This window comes from Notamacropus eugenii, chromosome 4 (genome assembly GCF_028372415.1).
Source record: "Notamacropus eugenii isolate mMacEug1 chromosome 4, mMacEug1.pri_v2, whole genome shotgun sequence".
Classification (NCBI taxonomy): Eukaryota; Metazoa; Chordata; class Mammalia; order Diprotodontia; family Macropodidae; genus Notamacropus; species Notamacropus eugenii.
Window position 1 is genome coordinate 106,769,518 of NC_092875.1, and position 22,705 is coordinate 106,792,222.

General features: G+C 42.4%; 1 protein-coding gene across 4 annotated transcripts in view; it reads left to right on the forward strand.

The window, feature by feature from the left end:
- Positions 1-22,705, forward strand: part of NDRG1 (N-myc downstream regulated 1) — a 76,432-nt gene that overhangs the window by 41,455 nt on the left and 12,272 nt on the right. For all 4 annotated transcript variants that reach the window (XM_072603009.1, XM_072603007.1, XM_072603008.1 and 1 more), the window contains 9 exons: positions 2,453-2,573; positions 7,336-7,398; positions 8,553-8,613; positions 9,675-9,761; positions 11,387-11,443; positions 14,939-15,042; positions 16,535-16,591; positions 17,770-17,821; positions 22,194-22,241. In XM_072603009.1, the coding sequence (XP_072459110.1) occupies positions 2,453-2,573; positions 7,336-7,398; positions 8,553-8,613; positions 9,675-9,761; positions 11,387-11,443; positions 14,939-15,042; positions 16,535-16,591; positions 17,770-17,821; positions 22,194-22,241 (650 nt within the window). The remainder of the gene's footprint in view (positions 1-2,452; positions 2,574-7,335; positions 7,399-8,552; positions 8,614-9,674; positions 9,762-11,386; positions 11,444-14,938; positions 15,043-16,534; positions 16,592-17,769; positions 17,822-22,193; positions 22,242-22,705) is intronic.

A 22,705-nucleotide genomic window follows, 5' to 3' on the forward strand; every position in this document is an offset into this window, starting at 1 on the left:
TGAAGTGGATTTTACAGGATTGGCTATCTTTTAAAAAGGCAAAGATTATGTGAGTGGTGGAAAGGAGAGGTCACAGAGGCAGGAGAGGGTTGTTTGGGGAACAGTCAGTATGTGAGAAAGGAGGTATGAATAAGTGTTAGGCAATTTTAGAGCCATGGTGTGAAGACTTTGAATGCCAGACCAGAGAGCATGAAATAAACCTTATTTGGTGAGACACGGGAGGAGGAATATTCTCATTGTATTACCATACTTCTAGGATCAGTGATTCCATCCCTGTGGGTACTTCTTAAGCCAATTCAAACCACAATCCCCATGAGCTTTGGTGTGATTGAGGGGGGAAAGACAACAAAATCCCTCATTCTCAGATGACTTCCCCTCCGATGAGTGAGCTTCTCCTCACCCGGGCTGATTCTCCAAACATAGAAGCACAGTCTGTTGTTGGGACCCTGTTCCATCTGCTAGAGTTTGCTTCTGCTTGACATGACTTTTCAAAAACAATTCATAGCCATCATACTGGGAGGAGGCAGGAGGTATCTGCAGAGGACTTGAGTAGGAGAAGGGTTAGCTTTTATCATAAGATGCTAGAGAGGCAGGATTGAGAGAACTTGGGAGGTCAAATGGTCAGATTTTTCAGATGAAGAAACTGAGGCCTGGGGTGGCGTTGAAGGTCACATGTATGGTCAGCATTAGAGGCAACATTTACACTCAGGACCTCAAGAGCCAGTACCTTTCTACCGAAAGTCTTGGACTTCCCTCTCATGGTACACTGCATTCAGTAGGATAGTTACTCCTAGAGGTCAGTGCATTTGTCTGGACTCTTAGAAAACTCGTCAACCCTCTTATAGAGGTTTAGAGTCCGACCTTGGTCTGGTATACACTTACTAAGTACATCATGTGGTCTGGACGGTGGTGAGAGTGATGTGGAGGATATACTGGAAAAGTAAGGAGATAGAACCCTGCCCTCAAGGTGTTTTTATTCTTATTGGGAATTTAGATATGTAGACAGGGAAAAAATGACAGACTTTGAGTTTGCTCTCAGAAGTTATCTTGGAGGCAGCTAAGTGGAGCAGTGGGCAGAGATCTGGGCCTGTCTTACTACCTCTGTGACCATGGACAAGTGTCTTAATCTCTGTTTGCCTTCGTTTCCTCGTTATAAAATGGGGATAATAATAGCACCCACTTTGTTAGTGTGGTTTGTCAAGATCAAAATAAGGTAATATCTATAAAGGCACTTTGCAAACCTTAAAGCATCGTATAAACACTATTACTGTTGGTTATCATTATCTAGTCCAGCGTGGTCTGAATGAGAATCTGCTTTGACAGCACAATCTAGCCATTACTGGAGGACTGAGGGGGAACCCACTACCTCTTGTTCTGCACTAGTGTTCTGATTTCCAGGCAGCTGACCCTTATATCAAACTTTTCTGTAGTTTCCACTTAGATTCCTCCTGGGGTCAATAGGACAGCAGTTCTAATTGATTCCTCTTGGACAAATCATGCTGTTTAACTTTTAACAAGCTCTAGGGTTGAGGGACAGGAGTAGTTATCCAAATAAATGCCCCTTGTTGATGCCAGTGCCACTCTCACATTCTTAGGGAAAGGAGGAATGTGCCTTGGGATAGGGACCAGATGTGGTCAAATCTAACTCAAGACTGCTGACAGGCCTGGATCCTGTGGGATCCAGGTGGGAGCTAAGCCGTGATATCAGTGTATATGTGTCAGAAGTGGGGTTTAAACCTAGTTTCCAAATCTTGTGTTCCGAGTTGTACTCTGCTGCTTGCTGAACTGAAACATTCATGGAAAGACTTGACCTTCCAATAATGAAGCATCTAGGTAGGGCAGTGGATAGAATGCTGGACTTGGGAGGGTCTGAATCTGAAGCCCATTTTAGAAATTAGCTGAGTGACCCTGGGCAAGTCACATATAACTTCTCTCAGCCCAGGTTTCCTTTTAAAATAGTACGGTTTCCTTTGAAGTAGTACCTCCTTTGTAGGGTTGTTGTGAGGATTAAATGAGCTAATAGCTGTAAAGTGTTGCTTGTAAACTTAGCATATAATTGTTAGCTATCATTAGCTGTTAAATACCTGAGTGGTGTCATTTGGAAGGGGGTCAGACTGTGACCCTGAGGGCAGGGACTAGTGAACTACTGGAAGCTGTAGGAGATTTGGGCTCAGTCCAAGGAGGTATTTCCTGATAATTGGAGCTGTCCAGCATTTGAACATGTTGCTTCCCAGATAGAGGCATTCAAGGAATTAGCAAAATAGACATGTGTAAAGCACCTACTGTGTGCCAGGATAGCCTGCATGATCAAAGATTTTGTAAGAGATGCTTTTGTAGGTGGAGGAATGTAAGCATTTGGTGACTCCTTCTGCTTGGTGTGATAGAGAAGGCCCTCTAAGTATCATTTAAAATTAATTTGTCTTTCCTTTCCCCTGCTCTTTCTGTCCTATAGACAAAACCTGCTACAACCCTCTCTTCAATTCAGAGGACATGCAGGAGATCACCCAGCATTTTGCCGTCTGCCATGTGGATGCTCCTGGGCAACAGGATGGAGCAGCATCCTTTCCTGTGGGGTATGTGTTTGAAGGATGGATGTCCTTTGACTCCACATGTAGTAGCGTCTTCAGCAAATGTTAGGGTATTGGGAGGATGGCCTGACCAGGGCTGGAATGGTATTGAATCTTAGGGTCATAAATTTAGATCTGGAAAGGGATGTTGGTGGACATCTGTCTCTCCAGTTCAACCCAATCCCCCTGTTTGCCAAATGGGGAAACTGAGGCCATGGAGAGGGTCACTCAGGTGTTATGTGGCCACGCCAGGAGTAGAACTCATACATTGTCTTGACTTTTGGTCCTTTCTAATGCTCTGTTAGACCTGGGGTAAAGACGATAGACAGAAATAAAAGAAATGTGTTTGAGAAGATGAAGAAAGGAGGCCAGATTGAAAGATAGCCAATGTCTGCAAGTCATCTCTGGGTTCCTGTTTCTTTTTTTTCATTTGGGGCACCTTGGTGGTACAGTGGATAGAGCATTGGGCTTGGAGTCAGAAAGACCTAATATTCAAAAGTGGTTTCAGCCACACATAGGCTGTGTGACCCTGGGCAAATCACTTGACTTGTGCCTTAATTTACTTATCTGTAAAATGGGGATGATGATAGCTCAAGTGAGATAATAATTACAAGGTCCTTAGCATAATGCCTTTACGTAGAAAGCACTATATTATAAATGTTAGCCATGATTACCATCATTTGTAAAATGCAAGGGTTAGATTTGATGAGATTAGGCGTTCTTTAGAGTCATCTCTCTCCCCACCTCCTGTAAAGGGAAAGGGACTACATTACAGTTGGTCCTTAGGTTCTGTGAGATGTGGGGTGCATAGGGAGGAAATGATTAACAAAGGGTACTAGCAGGTGCTTCCATGACACTAGCTCTAAGGGGACTCCTTCATCAGCACTGTTTATTGACTCCTGGGCCTGTCTCCTAGTTCAAGAAATTATGATTCCTAAAGTCCTTCCAGACTCAGCCACAGGTCTTCTACACCCTGGTGGCCTTTTCCAATTGCCCTAGTAGTGAGCATCTCTCTTCCCTGAGATTTCTTTTGCTTTTTGAATATATTTTGTCGTTCCTGATCTGGGTACATCTTCTCCTGGAAATAGAATATAAACTCCTTGAGGGCAGGGACTGTATCTCAACACCTAATAGGGTAATAGACACAAAATTTTAAAGCCTTTTGAGTTTGAATGAGAAATTAAGGCCCAGAGAAGGGAAAGTTACTTGCCTAATGCTATATACCTGGTTAGTTAGTGGCAGACCTGGGACCAGAAGTCCAACTTCATGACTCTTTGAGTAGAGGGAGATTCTTTTCAGTAGAGTGGGCTTTCTATTCTGCCACACTGAATGTACCATGCCTGTGGTCTAATTATTAAGTTATTAATTAATTATTAAATAGTCCTTGGGACTTAAAATATCATGGTCTTTCTCCACCACAGCATTGTATTTCTCATTCAATTTTTTAGGCAGATGGAAATGTACCCAGGGAGCTTTCTACTGCTGGAGACTGATCTGTTGGAGGGCACCTCCTTTCCCTACCCTCTTCTGTTGGGGGGGGGGGGGGGGCGTGGCGGGGGAGCAACTCAGTGCTTAAGGGATTAAAAATGGGCTTCTAATACTATTAGAAATGGGCATTTATTCCTTACCTTATAAATAGATGGGACCCACACTGACCAGGTAATTGAAATGAAAGGCTTATTGAAAAAGCAAGGACTTAGTTAATTATTAACCAACTGTTAAAGTAATGAGTGGTCAATAAATCTACCTTTGGCAGGATAGAACCACTTGGGCTGCTAGTTCAGTGCTTTCACTCAAAAGGCCTCTTCAAAAGTTTGGGACCTTACCTCTGTCTCATGGAATTTGAGGTACCTTTTCCCTGTGACTACTTGAAAGAATACATTTTTTTCATTGTCTGAGAGCCAGGGATATTTAGACTTGACTTTATTTCTTGGGTAAATCACTTTTTATTCGAGCATTTAGTATCTTCATCTGTAAGGGATAATAACACCTTTCCTGGCACATAGAATATGAAACTTGATTTGAATCCCAGTTCATCCATTTAACTTGCTGTCATTTTTCCCATCTGTAAAATGGGGATGAAAATATTTGCTCTACCTAGCAAGGTTAGGGCATCTATATGGCACAGTGAACAGGGTACTGGACCTGGAGTCCGAAAGGCTCATCTTCCTGCGTTCAAATTTGGCCTTAGACACTTAGCCAACTGTGTGACCTTGGGTACATCACTTAACCTCTGTTTATGTCAGTGTCCTTATCTGTAAAATAATCTGCAGAACAAATCACTCCAAGCATCTTTGCCAAGAGAACCCCAAAGGGAGTCATGAAGAGTCGAACTCAGCTGAAACAATTGATAACAACGGACAAATCTAATCCCTTTTACCAAATGAGGGTATTTCAAATACTTAGACACAGCTTTTGAATTGATTCATTTTCCTGCCTTGCCAAACATGATATTACTCAAGACCAATATCCATGACCAAGGTGACTAGCAGGGATGTCTTCTGCCTTTCTTTAGACCATTGGTTCTTAAAAATGTGATTTTTGGGTCCCTGGGAATCTATAAAAGTCTTTCAGGAAGTCAAAAATTTCATGATAACACTAGGACGTTTTAATTTCTAACATATCAATAGGTGTAACCCACATAAAACAAAAATTGATGGGGTCCTCAATTTTTAAGAGTATAAATGCATCCCAAGACCAAAAAAAAAAAAAATGGGAGATGCTTTTCTAGACACTCCACGGCCAAAGATGCTCTTTGTGGCAGTCACATCATCCTGTTGACTTTAATGAAATTACCATAAAATAAAATCCTGGAGTTACCACTAAGAGCTGTTACCCAGCTATATCTCTCCTCTCCATCATACTTAGGCAATTGATTTTTTGAGCTCGTGCAGATTTTTACATCTATTCCTACTAAATTTCCTCTCATCTCCAGCCTCTTGTTTTTAACCTGTTGAGAACCTGGGGAATGCTTAATTTTCACTGGAGACTATTTAAGTCCAGTGAGGGCTCAATCAGGAAATCTTCTGGGAAGAAAGCCCCGTTTCTCAAAGTGATTGTTCGTAATAGCTCGGAGTCAAAGGCTCTCATTTAAGGTTAGGCTTAGAGTCAGACTTCGAAGCACATGTGGTTTACAAAGTTCTTTCCTCACTCTGTGAGGGAGTGTAAACATTATTCTAGAAGTGGTAGAAGAGCCAGAGCTGGATCTTGAGCCTTGCATTATACTTGAATACTTGCATGTACTCAGTCCAGTACACTGTAGTGCTAGTGAAACACAAGCCCGATCAGCCTCAGAAATGGAGGAGGTCAGTATAGGGCCAGAATCAGTCCTGTTGGTTTCCATTTGTCTCAAGGCCAGGTTTGAAGGAGGCAGGAGTTATTTACAGGTGTGTATGTTAGGACTTCTCTATTTAAGAGGCTGCAGGCTCTTGGAAGGTTTTAAGCTGTTTCTAGTTGTGGTTTCTTTAGGAAGGAAGGGAGTAAGGAAATGACAGCCAAGTATTTGCCAGGCATTACGCCAGCTAACCAAGCACTTCGTAAATTTTATCCTACTTGATTCTCACAGCAGCCCTGTGAAGTAATAGTAATATTTCCTTTTTGTGTTTGAGGAAACTGAGGTAGAGACAGATTAAGGAAGGAAACAAAACATTTATTAAGCATCAACTATTTGCCAGATATTATGCTAAGTAAGTCCTTTATAACTATTGTCTCCTTTGATTCTCCTGACAATCTTGTGAGGTTTCTTTTTGCAGAAATTAAGCTAGATAGAAATTAAGGAAGAGAGAAGAAAAACGAACATTGATCAAGTGGCAACCTTTTGCCTGGCATTATAATACTAAACAAGCATTTCATAAATATCATCTCATTTGATTTTCACAACAACCCTATAAAGTAGTACTAATATTACTCCCATTTTACATTTGAGGAAACTGAGGCAGATAGAAGTTAAGTAACTTGCCCAGAGTCACATAGTACATATCTGAAGTTAGATTTGAACTCATCCCTTTGTGGCTCCTGGTCCTGTGTTCTCTCTGCTGCACCATCCAGCTGCTGGCCTTCAGAGTCACAGTACCTCAGAATTAAAAGGGCTTTGGTCTAACCCATTCCTGAACAGGCACCCCTTCTACAACTCTCAGGAATGATGATCCAGCCTTCCAGGAGGGAAGTCTCTGATTCTAGAGGTTGGCTGTTGCACCTTTGGAGTCCTTCTCTTATTAGGAGGTTTTTCTTTCTTGAGCTGAAGTTTGCCTCTCTGCAACTTCATACTATTTCTGCCCACCAGGGCCAAGTAGAAAAAGACTGCTCCCTCTTGAAATATGTGAAAACAGCTGTTTCATCTTCCCCCAAAGTCTTTTCCAGTTTAAAAATTGCCTGCTCCTTCAACTGATTCTCGGATATTTGTGTCTTTTGGCTTCTCACCATCCTAGTTTTCCTGTAGCTCCATTTCGTCAGTGTCCCTAAAATATGGTGCCCTAAACCAGACATTACCACCATTATCATAACAAAGCCTTATATTCCAGACCCCATATGACCAAGATCTACAAGGACTTTGACACTGTCTTGCTAGGAAAGGCTTCAATTTCTGATTTTCTGCTTCTGCTGCGGATGGAAAGATCAACATCATAGATTTCAAGCTAGAGGAGATCTTAGAAAGCACCTACTTCAACCCATTTATTTTGCAGATAAGGAAACTGAGTCAGATTGGGATGAAGTAATGTGTTCTGAATGACTGGGCATTGTTATTAGGTAATACACTTTCTTCCCACAGGTATGTGTATCCATCCATGGATCAGCTGGCCGAAATGATTCCTGGAATTCTCCACCAGTTTGGGTAAGAAAAACAAATGTGTTGGTAGTAGAAAGCAGTTTCTTTCTTTATAAATGGTGTCTTTGGTTTTAATTCTTTTTTGGCAAAATGCACTTGAATTTAGAGATAGGTTTTGGTCTATCAGAAGAGGAGGTGTGCATATGTGTGTTTGTAAGGCTCTCAGAAAAGTTTGCTTCTACAGTTTCATGTGCAGTTATCTTCTAAATTATACTATGCTATGGAATAATTCTTTTATTCCATAAATTAAGAATTAAAAAAAATTAGCAAATGCTACCAAAAAAATTTGCTTTTTGTAATTTAGAATTAATTTCCTTCTGTTGTATCCTGCCATCTGGGAGTGTAGGGGTATAGTTTGTAGAAGGTAGAAGGTGTCCAATCAGTTAACCAAAATTAAGCACCTACTATGTGCCCAGCACTGAGACATGCCAGGGCAGCAGTGATAGAAAGGGGAGGGATCAGAGGAGCCCATAGAAGAGAAGGCATTTATTGGGAGACCTGACCCATTGGGAAGGAAATTAAGCCATTACAGGGCTGTTAGACTGGATGAACATGGAGGAGTTAAAGGGTAGCAGCTAGTAGGGTGACCTTCAAACTTTTACCCTGGATCCATCTTGCCTTTTGAGGAGAAATGGTCCTTTGATATTTGTCTCTTCCCATTTACTTTCTTCTGTCCTGTTATTTTAGTTAAGACTGCTTCTTTCTTAAAGAAATATTGTGCAGTAAGACCTGTCTGTGCATACTTTATCCTGCCTCCATACCCTACAGATCCCAGGGCCATGTTCTTTTTTACCCATCAAGTGCAGAGTTAAGCTTCCCAGGCAGAAAGATGCTATGTTGTAATAGTCATTCCAGTAAATTTCACAGAAGCTGAGACTTGGGACGCAGGGAGGGAAGGGCATGAAGCCACTGCAACGGAGAGGTCACGGGCCCCTGTCTAGTTACAAAACAGTGATTTGTTTGGGGGATTGGGGGGCAATTTGCTATTTTGATGACACACCATTGTGGCTGTTGAGCTAGCTGTCAACTCGGAATAAATCTGACCTCATCAGAAGAGGGCAGGTAACTGGAGCAGAAACTGGGCTTTTGTTATGTGTGGGTCTCTCAATCCCATTTAACAGGAGGTCCTCTTTGGGGGGGTACTTGTTTTCTTCCTACAGACTGAAAAGCGTGATTGGAATGGGAACCGGAGCTGGTGCCTACATCTTAACTCGATTTGCTGTAAGTCTCCTGGCCTCCCTGAAACATTTGAGCTCATTTCAGTGGACACGAGACCACAAACAGACAGACCGTTATCCTGTCATGCCCCACTTCCAGTGGGTGGAGGGTGGCTTTTTCTCTGTAACAATTGCGTCTTGTTTAAAGATGAAATGCATCCCTCTTGGCTTTGGCAGACAAGGTATCTGCATTCTCTGCTCAATTTCCAGAACTTCTTAAAAGAATTTGAGTCTAATAGGCGTAAGACCATGGCCTCCTCTGGAGCTTAATGACTCTTTTGTGTGGGATGGGGTGAAAGCAGGATGCAGTAGAGAAGATGAAAGCAGAACAGCCTAATGGCAACTAGGTGAATAGAGGGCCTGGAGTATCTTCTTAAGTTCAGATCCAACCTCAGACACTTACTGGCTGTTTGATCCTGGGCGAGTCACTTCACCTTGTTTGCCTTAGTTTCCTCATCTGTAAAATGAGCTGGAACGGGAAATGGAAAACCAGTGTCTTTGCCAAGAAAACTCCAAGTGGAGTCACAAAGAATAAGACAGAACTGGGCAACAACAGGACATCTCCCCAGCAATCCTAACTATTCAGCTGCCAAGGGTTCAATTTAGGCTTCCCTAACAAAGCTTCCTTGGGAAGCTGTGAAAGTCCTCTCTTTGGTGATCCTTAAGCAAAAGCTGGGTAGCTGTGTTATAGCGAGGGTTTCTTTTGGGTATGGATCAGTTCAGATGGCCACTAAGATTTCCTTCCAACTTCCAAATATAATGAGATAGGGAAATAATACCTATCTCTCGGTCCAAATGCCAGCTCTGACACTTGGTAGCTTATGGTAAATGGGATTATTGACTTTATAGCTAGAAGGGACATCATAGATGATCTATCCCTGATTTTTCTGATGTAGGAATTGACCTAGAGAGGTAACTTCAACGTCACACAGGCAGTAGCTGTAAATAGCAGAGCGAGGAGTTGAAATAAGGTCCTCTAGTCTCTTTTGGCCCCCGAGGACCCTTCCAGCTACAAATCAGTATTTCTGCTTGTCTGGTATGCTCTGAATTTGTCTTCCTTTGCAGCTGAACCACCCAGAAATGGTGGAAGGGCTCGTCCTCATCAACGTGAACCCTTGCGCTGAAGGGTGGATGGACTGGGCAGCGACCAAGGTAAAGAAATAAGGCTTTGGAAACGTGCATGTGTTTTCTGTAAGGAGATCTGCAGGCAGGGAGCCATGGTCCTCCCTGATAGGAAGCAGCACCTCGAGCTCTGTCTTCTTCGTGCAGAAAAGAATTTTCCTTGGCCTGTGCCGCCCCTCAGCTGGGACTCTTCAGCAGACATGGGTGGGAATAGTCTCAAACATCACCAATCTCTGAAATGGGCCCCTTCCCGAGGCAGCAAGGGTCCCTCTAAGCTAGCACTGACCCATGCAACTCTTAGCTAGACGTTCGTTGGTTTTTTTTTGAACAAATATTTTTTTGGAAGGATCTCACATCTTTGCCAAGGAGAGAATAAATTGTTCCAGATGAAATGAGATTATTTAGCCTTTCAGTGTGGGAGCAGTTCTGACTTTTCATTTTGAAAATATGTTTTTGCCAAACTTTGGGTAGCTATCAAGTGACATCAAGGCAGTGAAGTCATCTCACCACCAAAGGCTTAATGCTACTGGCACATTGAGTTCATCTGTGCCATCTTTCCTTCTTCCTCTTCAATCATGGGTGGGAGTGCAAGAGGTGCCCCCCTCACTCCTTCACTGGAGGTCTTCAGAAATAGCCTGCATGACTGGTGATATTGTGGAGAGGCTTGGTGTTCAAGAAGAGGCTGGCCTGGGTGATCTCTAGAGTTGTGACTGTATCAGGGCTCTGAGCTCTTATTGGCCTGAGACCTTTCACACTGGGTCAGATTTACTTAAATCGCAGTTCAGCAGTATGTGTAATGGAAAGAACCCTACCAAGCTTCCTATCGCCTCCAGGGCCTTTGTTTCCTCCCTTCTAAGTCAAAGGGGATTGAACTAAATAATGCCTAAAATCAGAACTCTTTAGCCAGGTGAAATTGGGACCCATACTCTGAGGAGGTTTGAGGAAAAAAAGAACAGGGGACTTAGTTCATAGCAGCATTCTGGTAGGGACCCTGGGTCACATTTACTCTTAAACTTCCTCTCTGTTTCTGATCATTGCTTCTCCACATCATTTTAGGGGGGGAGTTTAAAGTTGTATTTTGGCTTTTTTTACGCAAGATCATTTCCCAATATCCCACTCCCTCCCACTTGGAGTCATTCTGCTTTTGTAATAAAGAAAAATTAGGCAAAACCCAACTGACAAAGGGCCATGTGTGATAAGTTAGACAGCATCCATGACACCTATAGTTCCACGCTCTTACCAAGGGGGCAGATCGAGATTATTCATTGCAATTAATCTGAGTTTGCTTGCCCTGTAGTGTGATTTTTGTTTGTATTGTCACTGTCTTTTGTCATTCTGTATCAGAGCATCTCTGCTTCCCAGAATTACATTTAGTCTTTGGGGTTTTTTTTAACAGAATAACAGTATTCTCTTACATTCACATTCCACAGTTTATTGAAGTTTTCTCCCAATCGATAGGTCTTCTCTTTATTTCCAGTGTTTACTGCCCCGGGGAGTGTTATGAATATTTTACTGTGAACAACCTTTCTTTCTGTCAATGAGCTCCTTGGGGGCATATACTCAGAAGTGGGATTACTGAGTCCGAGGGTACAGACAGTTCGATGACTTGGCTGTCTCTCATTTTGTTGTCAATGTTTTTGTTTTATCTGGCTTAGATCTCTGGGTGGACTCAAGCTCTTCCTGATATGGTGGTGTCTCATCTGTTTGGGAAGGTGAGTCATTTGGTCACATCCTGCAATGGTAGGACCCAACCCCCACCCTAACCCTAACCCACCCTCTAAACTCAGATCTACTGTAAATCAGATCACACTCCTCAGAACACATTAGCTCCATGTGAGAAGGCATGACATCAGCCCAGGCAGTGTGGTGTCTAAGGAGAATGTCGATCACTCTCCTGCACCTAGTTTTATAAAAGGTGATACCTTTGTATGCCACAAGTACACTTGAGAAGAGTCAACACCAGACTGTATTTCTATGGAAGCTTTTATGGTGTGCGTCCTGTCTGTCAGCCGTCACACTTCCATCTTTGTATTTATTTGTTTATTTATTTATGTTCTGCAATCACTACCAGAAAGCTGAGATTTTTACCCCTCCCCCACCTACCCTCCACCACCTGCCTCCCTCCCCAAGACACCATACAATTCTGTATAGGATCTACATATACTTTCCTATTGAATACGTTTTCACTATAGTCAAGCTGTATAGATGAACTAAAATAAATGGAAGAAATCATGTAACAAATCAAAACATAATACACACACACACACACACACACACACACACATATACAAACATGATCTGCTACATTTTGCAAATGAATTCCATAGTTCTTTCTCTGAGTGTTTAAGGCATTTTGCCTTAGAAAACCATTTGGAATTATTTTTTTTAAGTTCTTGCGTTATTACGAAGTTCCAAGTCTACCAGAAAAAACTCTCGCACATTGTGGTCATTGCTGTGCACAAAGTTCTCCTGGTTCTGCTCCTTTCGCTCAGCAGCAGATCATATAAGTCCTTCCAGGCCCCCCTGAAGTCTTCTTGTTCATCATTTCTTATGGCACAATAGTACTCCATTACATTCATATACCATAATTTATTCAGCCATTCCTCAATTGATGGGCATCCCCTTGGTTTCCAGTTTTGGGCAATTACAAAGAGTGCTCCTATAAATATTTTTGTACATGTGAGACCCTTTCCCATTTTTATGATCTCTCGGGGATACAGTCCTAGAAACGATATTGCTGGGTCAAAGGGTATGCACATTTTTGTAGCCCTTTGGGCATAGTTCCAAATTGCTCTCCAGAATGGTTGGATCAGCTCACAGCTCCACCAACAATGAATTAGTGTACCAACTCTCCCACATCCTTTCCAACATTTATCATTTTCCTGTTCTGTCATGTTTGTGATGTGGTACCTCAGAGTTGTTTTGATTTGCATCTCTCTAATCAAAAGTGATTTAGAGCATTTTTTCATATGATTATAGATATCTTTTATTTCTTCCTCTGAAAATTGCCTGTTCATATCCTTTGACCATTTATCAATTGGGGATGTTTTTATTGATATCTTTTTAATCACTTAGATGTTTTCCTCTGTATCACTTCTTCAGCACTCCCGATGAATCATCTTGGGTAGTAAAGATTTTTTTTTAAAGAGTAGAAAAAATTCCTTCACAGTCAATCAGTAGCCTGAAAAAAACCTGACATTATATGCACCATTCCATTAATATAGACTCCCACATCTTCACTCATTTTTAGTACAGAAACTTCATGTTTCTTTGTCAGTAAGTGACAGTTGTATTTTTTACATTTAGTCTTTTAACTGCTAATGAGACCTCACTCTGGTTTTATCAGGCTGGGGCTCGGGTGGAGTGGGGGGAGAAGAAGTGGGAGCGGCTTCCCCCCCATATCCTTTCTTCAGTGCTCACATTGGTCTATTAATAACTCATCAACTGCAACTCCTCTTATTTAACTCATCTCCAACACTTGAAGAGCTGAAACCTCTTTTTAGGGTCCATGGAATCTTAGAATTTCAAAGATCTAGGCAAACTCCTCTTGTCTGAAGTTGAACCATTCATTTGAAAGGCACACCAGAAGTCATTCATCCCTTGATTATATGCTTATCAACAAGTAATCTTGCACCTGTCTCTGGGCTAAACATCCCACATCATATAGTGGTTGTCCACATTCTCCTTCAGGACCTCTGTTGACAGGGAGCTCACTACTTTATGAGGCAGCCCATTCTGTTGTGGGAATGTCTTGCAGATGCTGAACTAAAATCTGTTTCCCTGTAATTTCCCTCCATGGTTCCTGGGTTCTGCCTTCTGGAGTGACATATTCCTCTTTGAGAGCCCTTCAGATGTTTAGACAGACATCTCCCACCCCCTTTACATCTTTCTGAGGCTGAACACTTTTCAGGCAGGTCTCCTTTGAGTCCAAAGCACATTTTTGTTCTTGTTGCCTGTAATGTCCTTGAGTTAGCTAAGGGGGTTCTTAACCTTTTGTAGACCCTGGCCCCCATTAGAAGTCTGCCTTTGGATCCCTTCTAAGAATAATACTGGTCTGCATTCATAATTGAAGAGAATGGTAAATTTCAGTTAGAGCCTAATGAAAATACATATTCACAGACCCCTTAGAATTATCCCAAGCTATGTACACTTGCCTTGCCTATCAGTTACAATGCTAGGCCTCTTTGTGCCTCTGTGAACACCCATGTGGCAGTGCAGTTTGCTTCTTGGCAGCCAATTTCTGCCACTTGGTTTTAATCTGAAATAGCAGGAAGGTTTCTCACAAGCTGATTGTTCTAGGGTGTTTATAGCTGATTGACCTTTTTCCTCCTTAAATAATCCCAGATTCTGTTTTGACAATAGCACCAGCTCAACATGGTCTCATCAGGGTCTCCACCTCCTCCTTCTCTAGCTCTGGATGTTACTGATTAGGCTAACAGTTCCAAGCCCCCCTCTCATCCCCAGGGCCCCAAAGTCAGAGAGGGTGCTGCTTTGAGTTGTTTGGCCAACTATTTGTCCTTTCCGAAAATCAACAAGCAAGGAGAAAAAACTGGGTTTGTGCTAGTTTGGGGTTGAGCTTCGTGTAAATTGAAATGTTCCTTCCCTGCCCCCTGCTTTGGGACTTAAAAATATCTTGTGCTCCACTGTTGCTGTTGCCTTTCAAGCAGAGAAGGCAGGGTAGTAACACAGCGGACAGAGGACTGAGCTCAGAGCCAAGAATTCTGAAGGCAACTCCTGATTCTGTCTGTGATTGTTTGTAGCACTTTCCCTTTCCGGAATTCAGACGAATGATCTCCAAAGTACCTTCCAACCCTAATGGCTCACACATTTATAGTGTTTTAATGTTTACAATATGCCTTTTTCACCATAGTCCACTGGAATAGGCGGTGTTATGTGTATTATTATACTAGTTTTAGAGATGAGAAAGTTGAGCCTCAAAGAGGGGTTGAATTTTCCCATGTCAGCCAGCTAGTTAGTAATTATCAGAGCTAAGCTTTGAACTTGGGTCTCCTGACTCCAAATCCAGCACCCATCCCATTCTAACCAGCATTTTAGATCCCAGACAAAACCTGACCCTTGATACTTTTCCTAATTGGGCCAAGCTTGACTGTGGCTTTCCACTCCCATTCCTTCCTCCTGGTATGGCCTATTAGATGATGAGATCCTTGATGTCTTTCCTCCCTTTACCCCCTTTGTCTTAATCACAGGAAGAAATGCAGAACAACATAGAGGTGGTGCACACCTACCGTCATCATATCATCAATGATATGAATCCAAGCAATCTCCATCTCTTCATTAATGCCTACAACAGGTAACAGACTTTGTGACCTGGATTATCTTTCATAAGTCAGAGTCATTTGGTATTTTTCATGTGCCCACCCTGCTGTATGCTCAGGGCAGAGCACAGGATACAAAACCCCTTTTCATACCCTGGAGCAAATTATAGATTTATTGGTAAATCTTTGAGCCATAGAACAGGAAGAGCTAGAAGGGTCTGTGGAACATTGAATGTTAGAACCTAGAATGTTAGAGCTAGAGAACTGTAAATATAAAAAGTTGGAACCTACAATGTTGGAGCTGGAAGACATCTGAAAACTTAGAATGTTCGAGCTGAAAGAGACCTAATCAGTAGAACGTAAAATGTTAGAACTTAGAGTATTCGAGCTAGAAGAGATCCAATAGGACATAGATTGTTAGAATCTAGAGCATTTGAGCTGGAAGAGCCCTAATAGTACATGGAATGTTAGAACCTGTGGGCTTCTAGGTCTTGAAGTGGGGCTCTTTGATTGAATCCGAACTTCACAGAACAAATCCCTTGAATAAAAGTATTTGTTTTGTCAAACTTGGAATCAGTTAAAAGGCCACACCCAAGGACCTAGAAGGTCACATGTGACCTTGAAGGCTGCAGATTCCCCACACCTGAGCTAGAGCATTAGAGTTGGGAAAAACCTAGTAGGACATAGAATTTTAGAACCTGTGATGTTGGAACTGGAAGACACTTGTGAATGTCAAATGTTAGAACCTACAGTGTTACAGTTAGAAAGACAGTTAGAAAGACCCTTCAGATATAGTAAGTTAGCCCTGAAAGGAATCTTAGAACATAGAGTCTCATTGTTGGAAAGGACCTCTGAACCTAGAAAGTTAGAGCTAATAGGACCTTTAGGATGTAATGTGGAAAATATCAGCCAGAAGGGACCTTAGAACTGAGAATTTTAGAGTTGTTAGTTGTACCTTAAGTACTGTAGAGGTTATCTGGCCTAAAATTTGATTAGCAAATCTTCAAAATAGTTATTACTTCCCTGTCCCTATCCGTTTGATCTTGAGTGACTTTGCCTGCAGTAGGAAAGGGGAGAGTATCATGGGTAGCACCCTCCCCTTCCTCATTTTGTAGAGGTAGGACTTCACAACCAATACCATTTTCAGTCTTTCCCCCACCCAGGACTGTCCTAGCCTTAAGAAGGAGGTATTTGCTTCTCATGAAAGGTTGGGGACCCTTGTAGAAAAATCATAGGTGAAACAGTCAGGAAGTCATTCTCCTTGTTTCCTAGATGGCCGCACCTTGGTCTCCTGGCAGACCCTGGCTGCCACTAGACACGTTTTCTCCTAAGTCAGTGGAGCCAAGAAAGCTCTGTGGCCTAGCACCCCAGCTGATATTGAGTGATTTTGTGGCATGTGGAGTCAAGCGGGTCATCCCAAAGGGTGAGGGGGTAGGTGGTCTGCTACCAGGTCCTTCCTGCTATTGATCTTTTTCTCCTGCCGCTGGAGAGGCAGCATCTGTTAATTACTTTGGCTTATTTCCACAGTCGCCGGGATCTAGAAATCGAGCGTCCTCTTCCCGGAACCAATGCTGTCACCCTACAGTAAGTGGCTACCTTCCTCATATGTCTTTGCAGAGTGAGCCTTTACTAGAATTCCCATGATTCCTTCCAAAACTGACATTTGCAAACCACTTCATATGTAAATTATCTCATTTGGCCCTTACCATTTTGTGAGATAGATGTTCTCTCCATTTTTTTCTTGTGGAAACAGCGCAGAGGAGGGGAGTTCTCAGCATCAAACAAGTTAGTGACAGAACTGAACCTTGAACTTTTAGGTAGTGCAAAAAAAGACCTGAGTTCAAATTCTACCTCAAGACACTTATTAGCTATGGGATCCTGGCTGGGCCTTGGTTTCCTCATCTGTTAAATGGGGATAAGAATAACATCAACCTCATAAAATTGTTGTGAAGATCAAAAGAATTAACTTTTGGAAAGTGCTTTGCAAACCTTCAAAAAAGATAGCTGGATAAGCTGAGGGCTAACAGTGCTATTAGGTTTTCTGATTTATAGTCCAGTTTTTTTTCCCCAATGTGCAAATGTAAAGGCTTAGTTAAATATCCTGGCAGCCACAAGCAGAGTTTTCTCAGGTCCCTTTCTCTCCAGAGTTGCTGTTTGTTCTTTCCTGGGACTAGTAACCAAGACAGGAGCCCCTCCTGCAAGCAATGTCAGGTTGATAGAGAATGAGCTACATACAGTTTTACATATCCTAAGTTCCAACCTGCCAGGATGGTGGAATAAAGCTGGCTTTTTCTAGAGCTATTCCTAATTAAGACAAACAAAACAGTGTCCATCAGGGTAGTAATTAATTCCTTCCTTCTGCACACAAAAATACAGGACTAGACTTACACATAGTTGCCCATGTGGTAGGTTTTTAAGGGGGTGGCCAGAAACCTCAGCTCCTAGGCGCAGAAGCATTAAATCCTATGGCTGAATCATCTTAAGACAAAACTTTGCATTCAGCTGTTAGAAAACTCAAAATGAAAATGTGTCCCTGATAAGGTCCACTTAATTTATATTCATGCTAAGGTGTATGAGATTGCTAACTGAACCTTATGAATGGATTTTGATGAGCAGAAGAAGGTGAGGAGAAAGCTAGGACAGCAAGTATCTAAAGGAATAGTAAAGAGATGATAAAGGGGGCATGTAGGGAGAGGGCTCTGGCATTTCTTTCTGCTGGCCCCTACAACTGACATATTTCCTTTCTGTCTGACCACACCTAGGTGCCCTGCGTTGTTAGTGGTTGGAGACAATTCGCCTGCGGTGGATGCTGTGGTATGTATTATTTAGTTATCTGGAATTACAGCTTTGCTATAAAGTAAGAGCTCTGATGTGTTGGAAAGGCCTGGAATATGAAAGATGAGTAGATGCAGTTGCTAGCTAGTTTACAAAATAGTCAAGTTGTATTGTCCTAAGTATTTTTTTTCTCTTTCTCTCTAGATCAGATATTCCCAACTTATTTGACCTTCCATCCCTTTAAAAAAAAAAATTATTAAGCACCTCCCTGGAAATCTACTTTCTTTGAATTTACATCATTTCAAAAAAAATTTAAAAAAATTTTTTAATGATGATTTTAAAAAATGATGCATCTTAAATTTAATCATTGTAAATTGGTGTTTTTTTCTTGTATTGAAATTTTGATGATGCAATCATCATGTAACCATATAGTATCATATTGTAAACGAGTTATTACATTTACGTATTTCTGCTGATACATGCTGGACTTGGCAACAATGCGTGATGTTCTTGCCTGCCAACACTTGCTTGTTAAGACCTGTCGGTGGACTTGATCACTGATCAGTTACAATTGGCATTTTGTGTGTTTATTTGAAAAGTAATGTAATCATTACAACTTTAACTCTGTTACATGACAGGTGAAGCGTACAAATGGTTTTTCCAAATTTTTCTTCTCCTTTTTGCTTAAACGTTTCCAGTTGTCCTCTTATTTTTATTCAGTGTCCCACAATTGCACCCGAGGCTAGTACCACCCTCCTGGATCATTGCAGTGCCCTCCCTCCTTCCCCCCCATACACACGCACAGAGACACATACACTATCTCTCTCTCTCTCTCTCTGTCTCTCTGTCTCTCTGTCTGTCTGTCTCTCTCTCTCCCCCTCCCCTGTGCTCTAGGCTACATCAGAGTCTAGAGACAGACACATTATCTTACTGAGAGGGGAGAATCCCATGCTGCTCTGCCCTTATCAGACCACACCTGGAGTATTGTGATGAGTTCTGGGTACCACCTTTCAGGAAGGACATGGGTAAGGTGGACAGAGTTAAGAGGATGGTGAAGGAATTCAAAATCATGCACAATGAGAAGTACAAGAAACAAAGGCTTCTTAGCCTAGAGGAGAAAAAGGATACTTAGAGGAAATGTAATTTTGTCCCTTCTTGTATTTGTAGAAGAGAAAGAGAAGACTTAATTCCTGAGAGCAAAATAGAATTATTGGTTGGAATCTTTAAAATATTTTGATGCTCTTTTTTAAAAAAATCACCCATGTCGCTCAAGCCATTGACAGTCTGCTTCCTTTTCTGCCATAAAACCTGTAGTCTCTCCCTTGTTACAAAGGAATAAGTTAAGAAAAATTAATCAACACTTTGTCCTTGAATGACAAAGTACGCTCCATTACACACTTGGAATCTGCTAAGAGGCAGCTAAAAGTCTTAGCCAGCCATCCTCTGAAATTGCCCTAGATCCTTGCATTGAGATCTCTTAATCTTGTTTTCCTTTACGTAATTGTGGTCACAATGTAAATTGTTACCCTGGTTCTGTTTACTTTGCTGTGCATTGTGGCTGGAAGCTTCAGGTAGGCAGATTTGAACTCTAACGGTGCTTGAAGAAACACTTTCGAGTGATTGGAACGGCCCCAAATAAAATTGGCTGGCTTTGGGAGAGAGAGAGAGTTGTATGTCACTGAAAGTGCTCTAAGTAGGGGCTGGCTGGGTAGCCAGTTGCCATGGAAGGTGTATAAGAGGCAACACTTCAGATGGTTGGTCTCTGGTCCTTTACAACGCTTGAGATTCTGTGAATAACACACATGACTCAGTATTGCTTACAAAAGCCAAGCAAAGAAGTCCCACTCTTTCTTCCCCTTTCTAATAAAGGGCTAGAATTCTAAAAACCATCTTTCCCCCTGGCTTATTCTCTTTTGCAAAGTTCATCTTCCTTGTTTTTATAGAAACTGAGACCCAGAGAATCAGAATATAAAAATTTGAGAATATGCTGTTCATGCCCTGGTGAGGAGGGATTGGGCTTCCATATGAGGAATAGTTAAAGGAACTCAGTGAGTCAGTCAGGAAGTATAAAGAACCTATTATGTGCCAGTGAGTCAGCAAGAATTTATTTAGTGTGTATTGTGCTAAGCACTGGGATACAAAAAAAAGGCAAAGGATAATCTAAAACAATATGATAACTCTATGCCAACAAGACACTGCTAGATAAAAGGAGATAATCAATCCAGGGAAGAGGTTTCCTAATGAAGGTGGAATTTTGACTGGGACTGGGAAGTCAGCGGGGGTGGGGAGCATTCCAAAAAATTGGGGAACAGCCAGGAAAAGTGGACTGGTGTTGAGTAACTCAAGTCATGGGTTCCCTCCTCTTTGGAGGTTCAGGCCTGGGATGCCCACTTGTCCTAGTTCTGAGATGTTTGGGATTACGTGAGGTGGTACAGTTGAGATTTGAACACAGGCCCTCTGACTCCGAAATCTTGGGCACTTCGGTGCTGTGGCACCTTATTCTTACCCAGCGTTGGATAAATGTTTCACTATCAGAGTTTTGACCATTCTCCAGGAGGGAGCATATTCTGCCCCTCTACCAGGCAGCTTTTCCCAGAGTCCTCTGTTCCTTTCCAAGGTTACTTGGACGTTTCGTCATTTTTTTAATTGCTCCAAGGCTGGTCCACACAGTGTGTCATCTTTTGGCAAAAGTCACAGCCAGAGGACCCTGCCAGCCACCTCCTGTCCAAGGTGGAAAAAGAGCCAAGATCTCGAGACTGGCTATTAAAGTAGACTCCTTCCGTTCAGCCCATCTAGGGTTGCTCATCCGGTCTGCTCCTTGATGCCCCTTTCCCTCCACCTACTAATCTCTGGGTGATTTCACTCAAATGCCATCTCAGCTCTAATTCAGAAAACTAGCTGGCATCTTTATCTGCTGCCCCGTTCAGCAGGGAAAGCCCATCCTCTCGAGGCTTCTGTTGCCTGACACCAGGGCCCTGCCTCTACTTTCTCCACATCTTTCTGGCTGCTTTTCATCCGCTGGTTTTTTTAAGGGCATGCTTGCCACTTTGTTCTTGCACCTCCAAGTGGCTTGCTGAGCTTTTGGATGGCACGGTCAGAGCCGGGAGTGCTTGACCCTCTTGTCAGGGCTGTTGAGGAGAAACCCAAGGAGATGATGATTATTATGAATATCCAGCAAATGGGTTTAATCTCTTGAGTTCTACTAGGATTCTGGATTGGGGGAGTAGGGAGGAGAAGAAGCCCTATTTGAAGAGAAAAATCTGTATGTGGAATGTGATCCTGCATGCACTCTATGGCCAGGGAGAGAATTGGAGGTTGTTGATTCTAGAAACTTAGATTGCCCAAACATAACATAAGTGAATCCCTGCTCCCTCTCTAAGTTCATGAGAAAGATTGGGGTTGGGAGTGTTTGTTTTGTTTTGTTTTTTTTGAACTAAAAACCCATAAGCTCCTTGTAAATAGGAATTAATTCCTCCTTTGGTTGCGTCCCTAGTGTTTGACCCAGAGTAGGTGGTTAATAAATGCTTTTTGATTGTCACACAGCTACTCCAAAAGCTAGTATGACCTCAGACTACATTAACAGAAAAATGTTATCTGGAATGAGAGATGTGATAAGACCCCGAGCTGCTCAGATGATGGTGAACTTCACTCTGTTGAGTTCAGGAGCATTTTAGGAAAAACACTGACAAACTGGTTCATATCCAGAGGCAGGCACCATTTGGAACAGTTGAAGGACTAGGGATGTTAAATCTAGAGGAAAAAAGGCAAGAAGTAGGAGGGATAAACCAAAGTAGGTGGACCAAGCACTTAATGAAGATGTCAAAAGGGAAATAGCTTCTCAGGCAACTCAAGTCTCTTCTGATTCAGAGAATCTGTGAAATGAACGAAGAGCTGTCATGTAGAAAAAGAAACCAAAAAGTAGGTTTGTTTGTGTATGGTTCCAGAATGCAGAACCAAGACCAGTGGATGGGAGTTAGAGGCAGGCAGATTTTGCCTTTGTGGATGGACAAATTTTATCATAATTAGGGCCAGAAGTAGAGGGAGGTAGTGATTCCCCCTGTTCCGTTAAGCTGTTGTTTGCAAAGAGACTGAATAATGATTTGTAGGGGCTCTTTTAGAAGGGTCCCACTGGGTGGGGGTGCTGGTTGGTGGGGGGCTTCTGACAGCTCTTTCCAGCTCATAAGTCTGTTATTCTGTAGAATTTTAGAGACAGAAGGGGCTCTAGAGGTAATTTAGTCCATTTTATGTATGAAGAGGATGCATGCCCAGAGGATGGTAATGGTTTGGCCAATATGGTTAGAAGGAAACTGAGGACATGAATTAGGAGATGGGTTTTTTAGCCTTAGCTGTAGGTATGGGATCTCTTTAAAATGAAAGATAACACATGCAAATCTATCCTTCTCTTACACAGGTGGAGTGCAACTCTAAACTGGATCCAACCAAGACCACACTCCTAAAGGTAACATGACGAATGGATGGGCATGTTGGGTGAGGGGAAGGTGAGGGAGGAGAGGGAAAGACAGGTCAGAAGCATTTATTTATTAAACACTCATATTGTACCTGTACAAGGAGCTTTAGAGACCACTTATAAAAGGGGGCTGATAAAGTGGGGGTGGAGGGATGGGAAGCCAGGGTCAGGCAGCAGCAGAGCCAGGAGGAGCATGAAACATGGTCAGCCCTAACCTATGTCAAGAATGCAGGCAACTAGGAGGAACTCACCAGTGGAATAAGGGGCCCAACATGGTAGATGAATGTTTCAGGGTGGAATAGTTCCAGGAATTGGGGGAATTTCTAGTCATAAAGTCAGGTGTGGAGTCTGGGTCGAGTTGATGGGCAGGCAGAATGGGTGTGTGAGAAAACCACTGGGTTTATTTATTGCATAAATGCAGGTTCTCTTGGGAAGTCCAGAGGACACTTGAACCC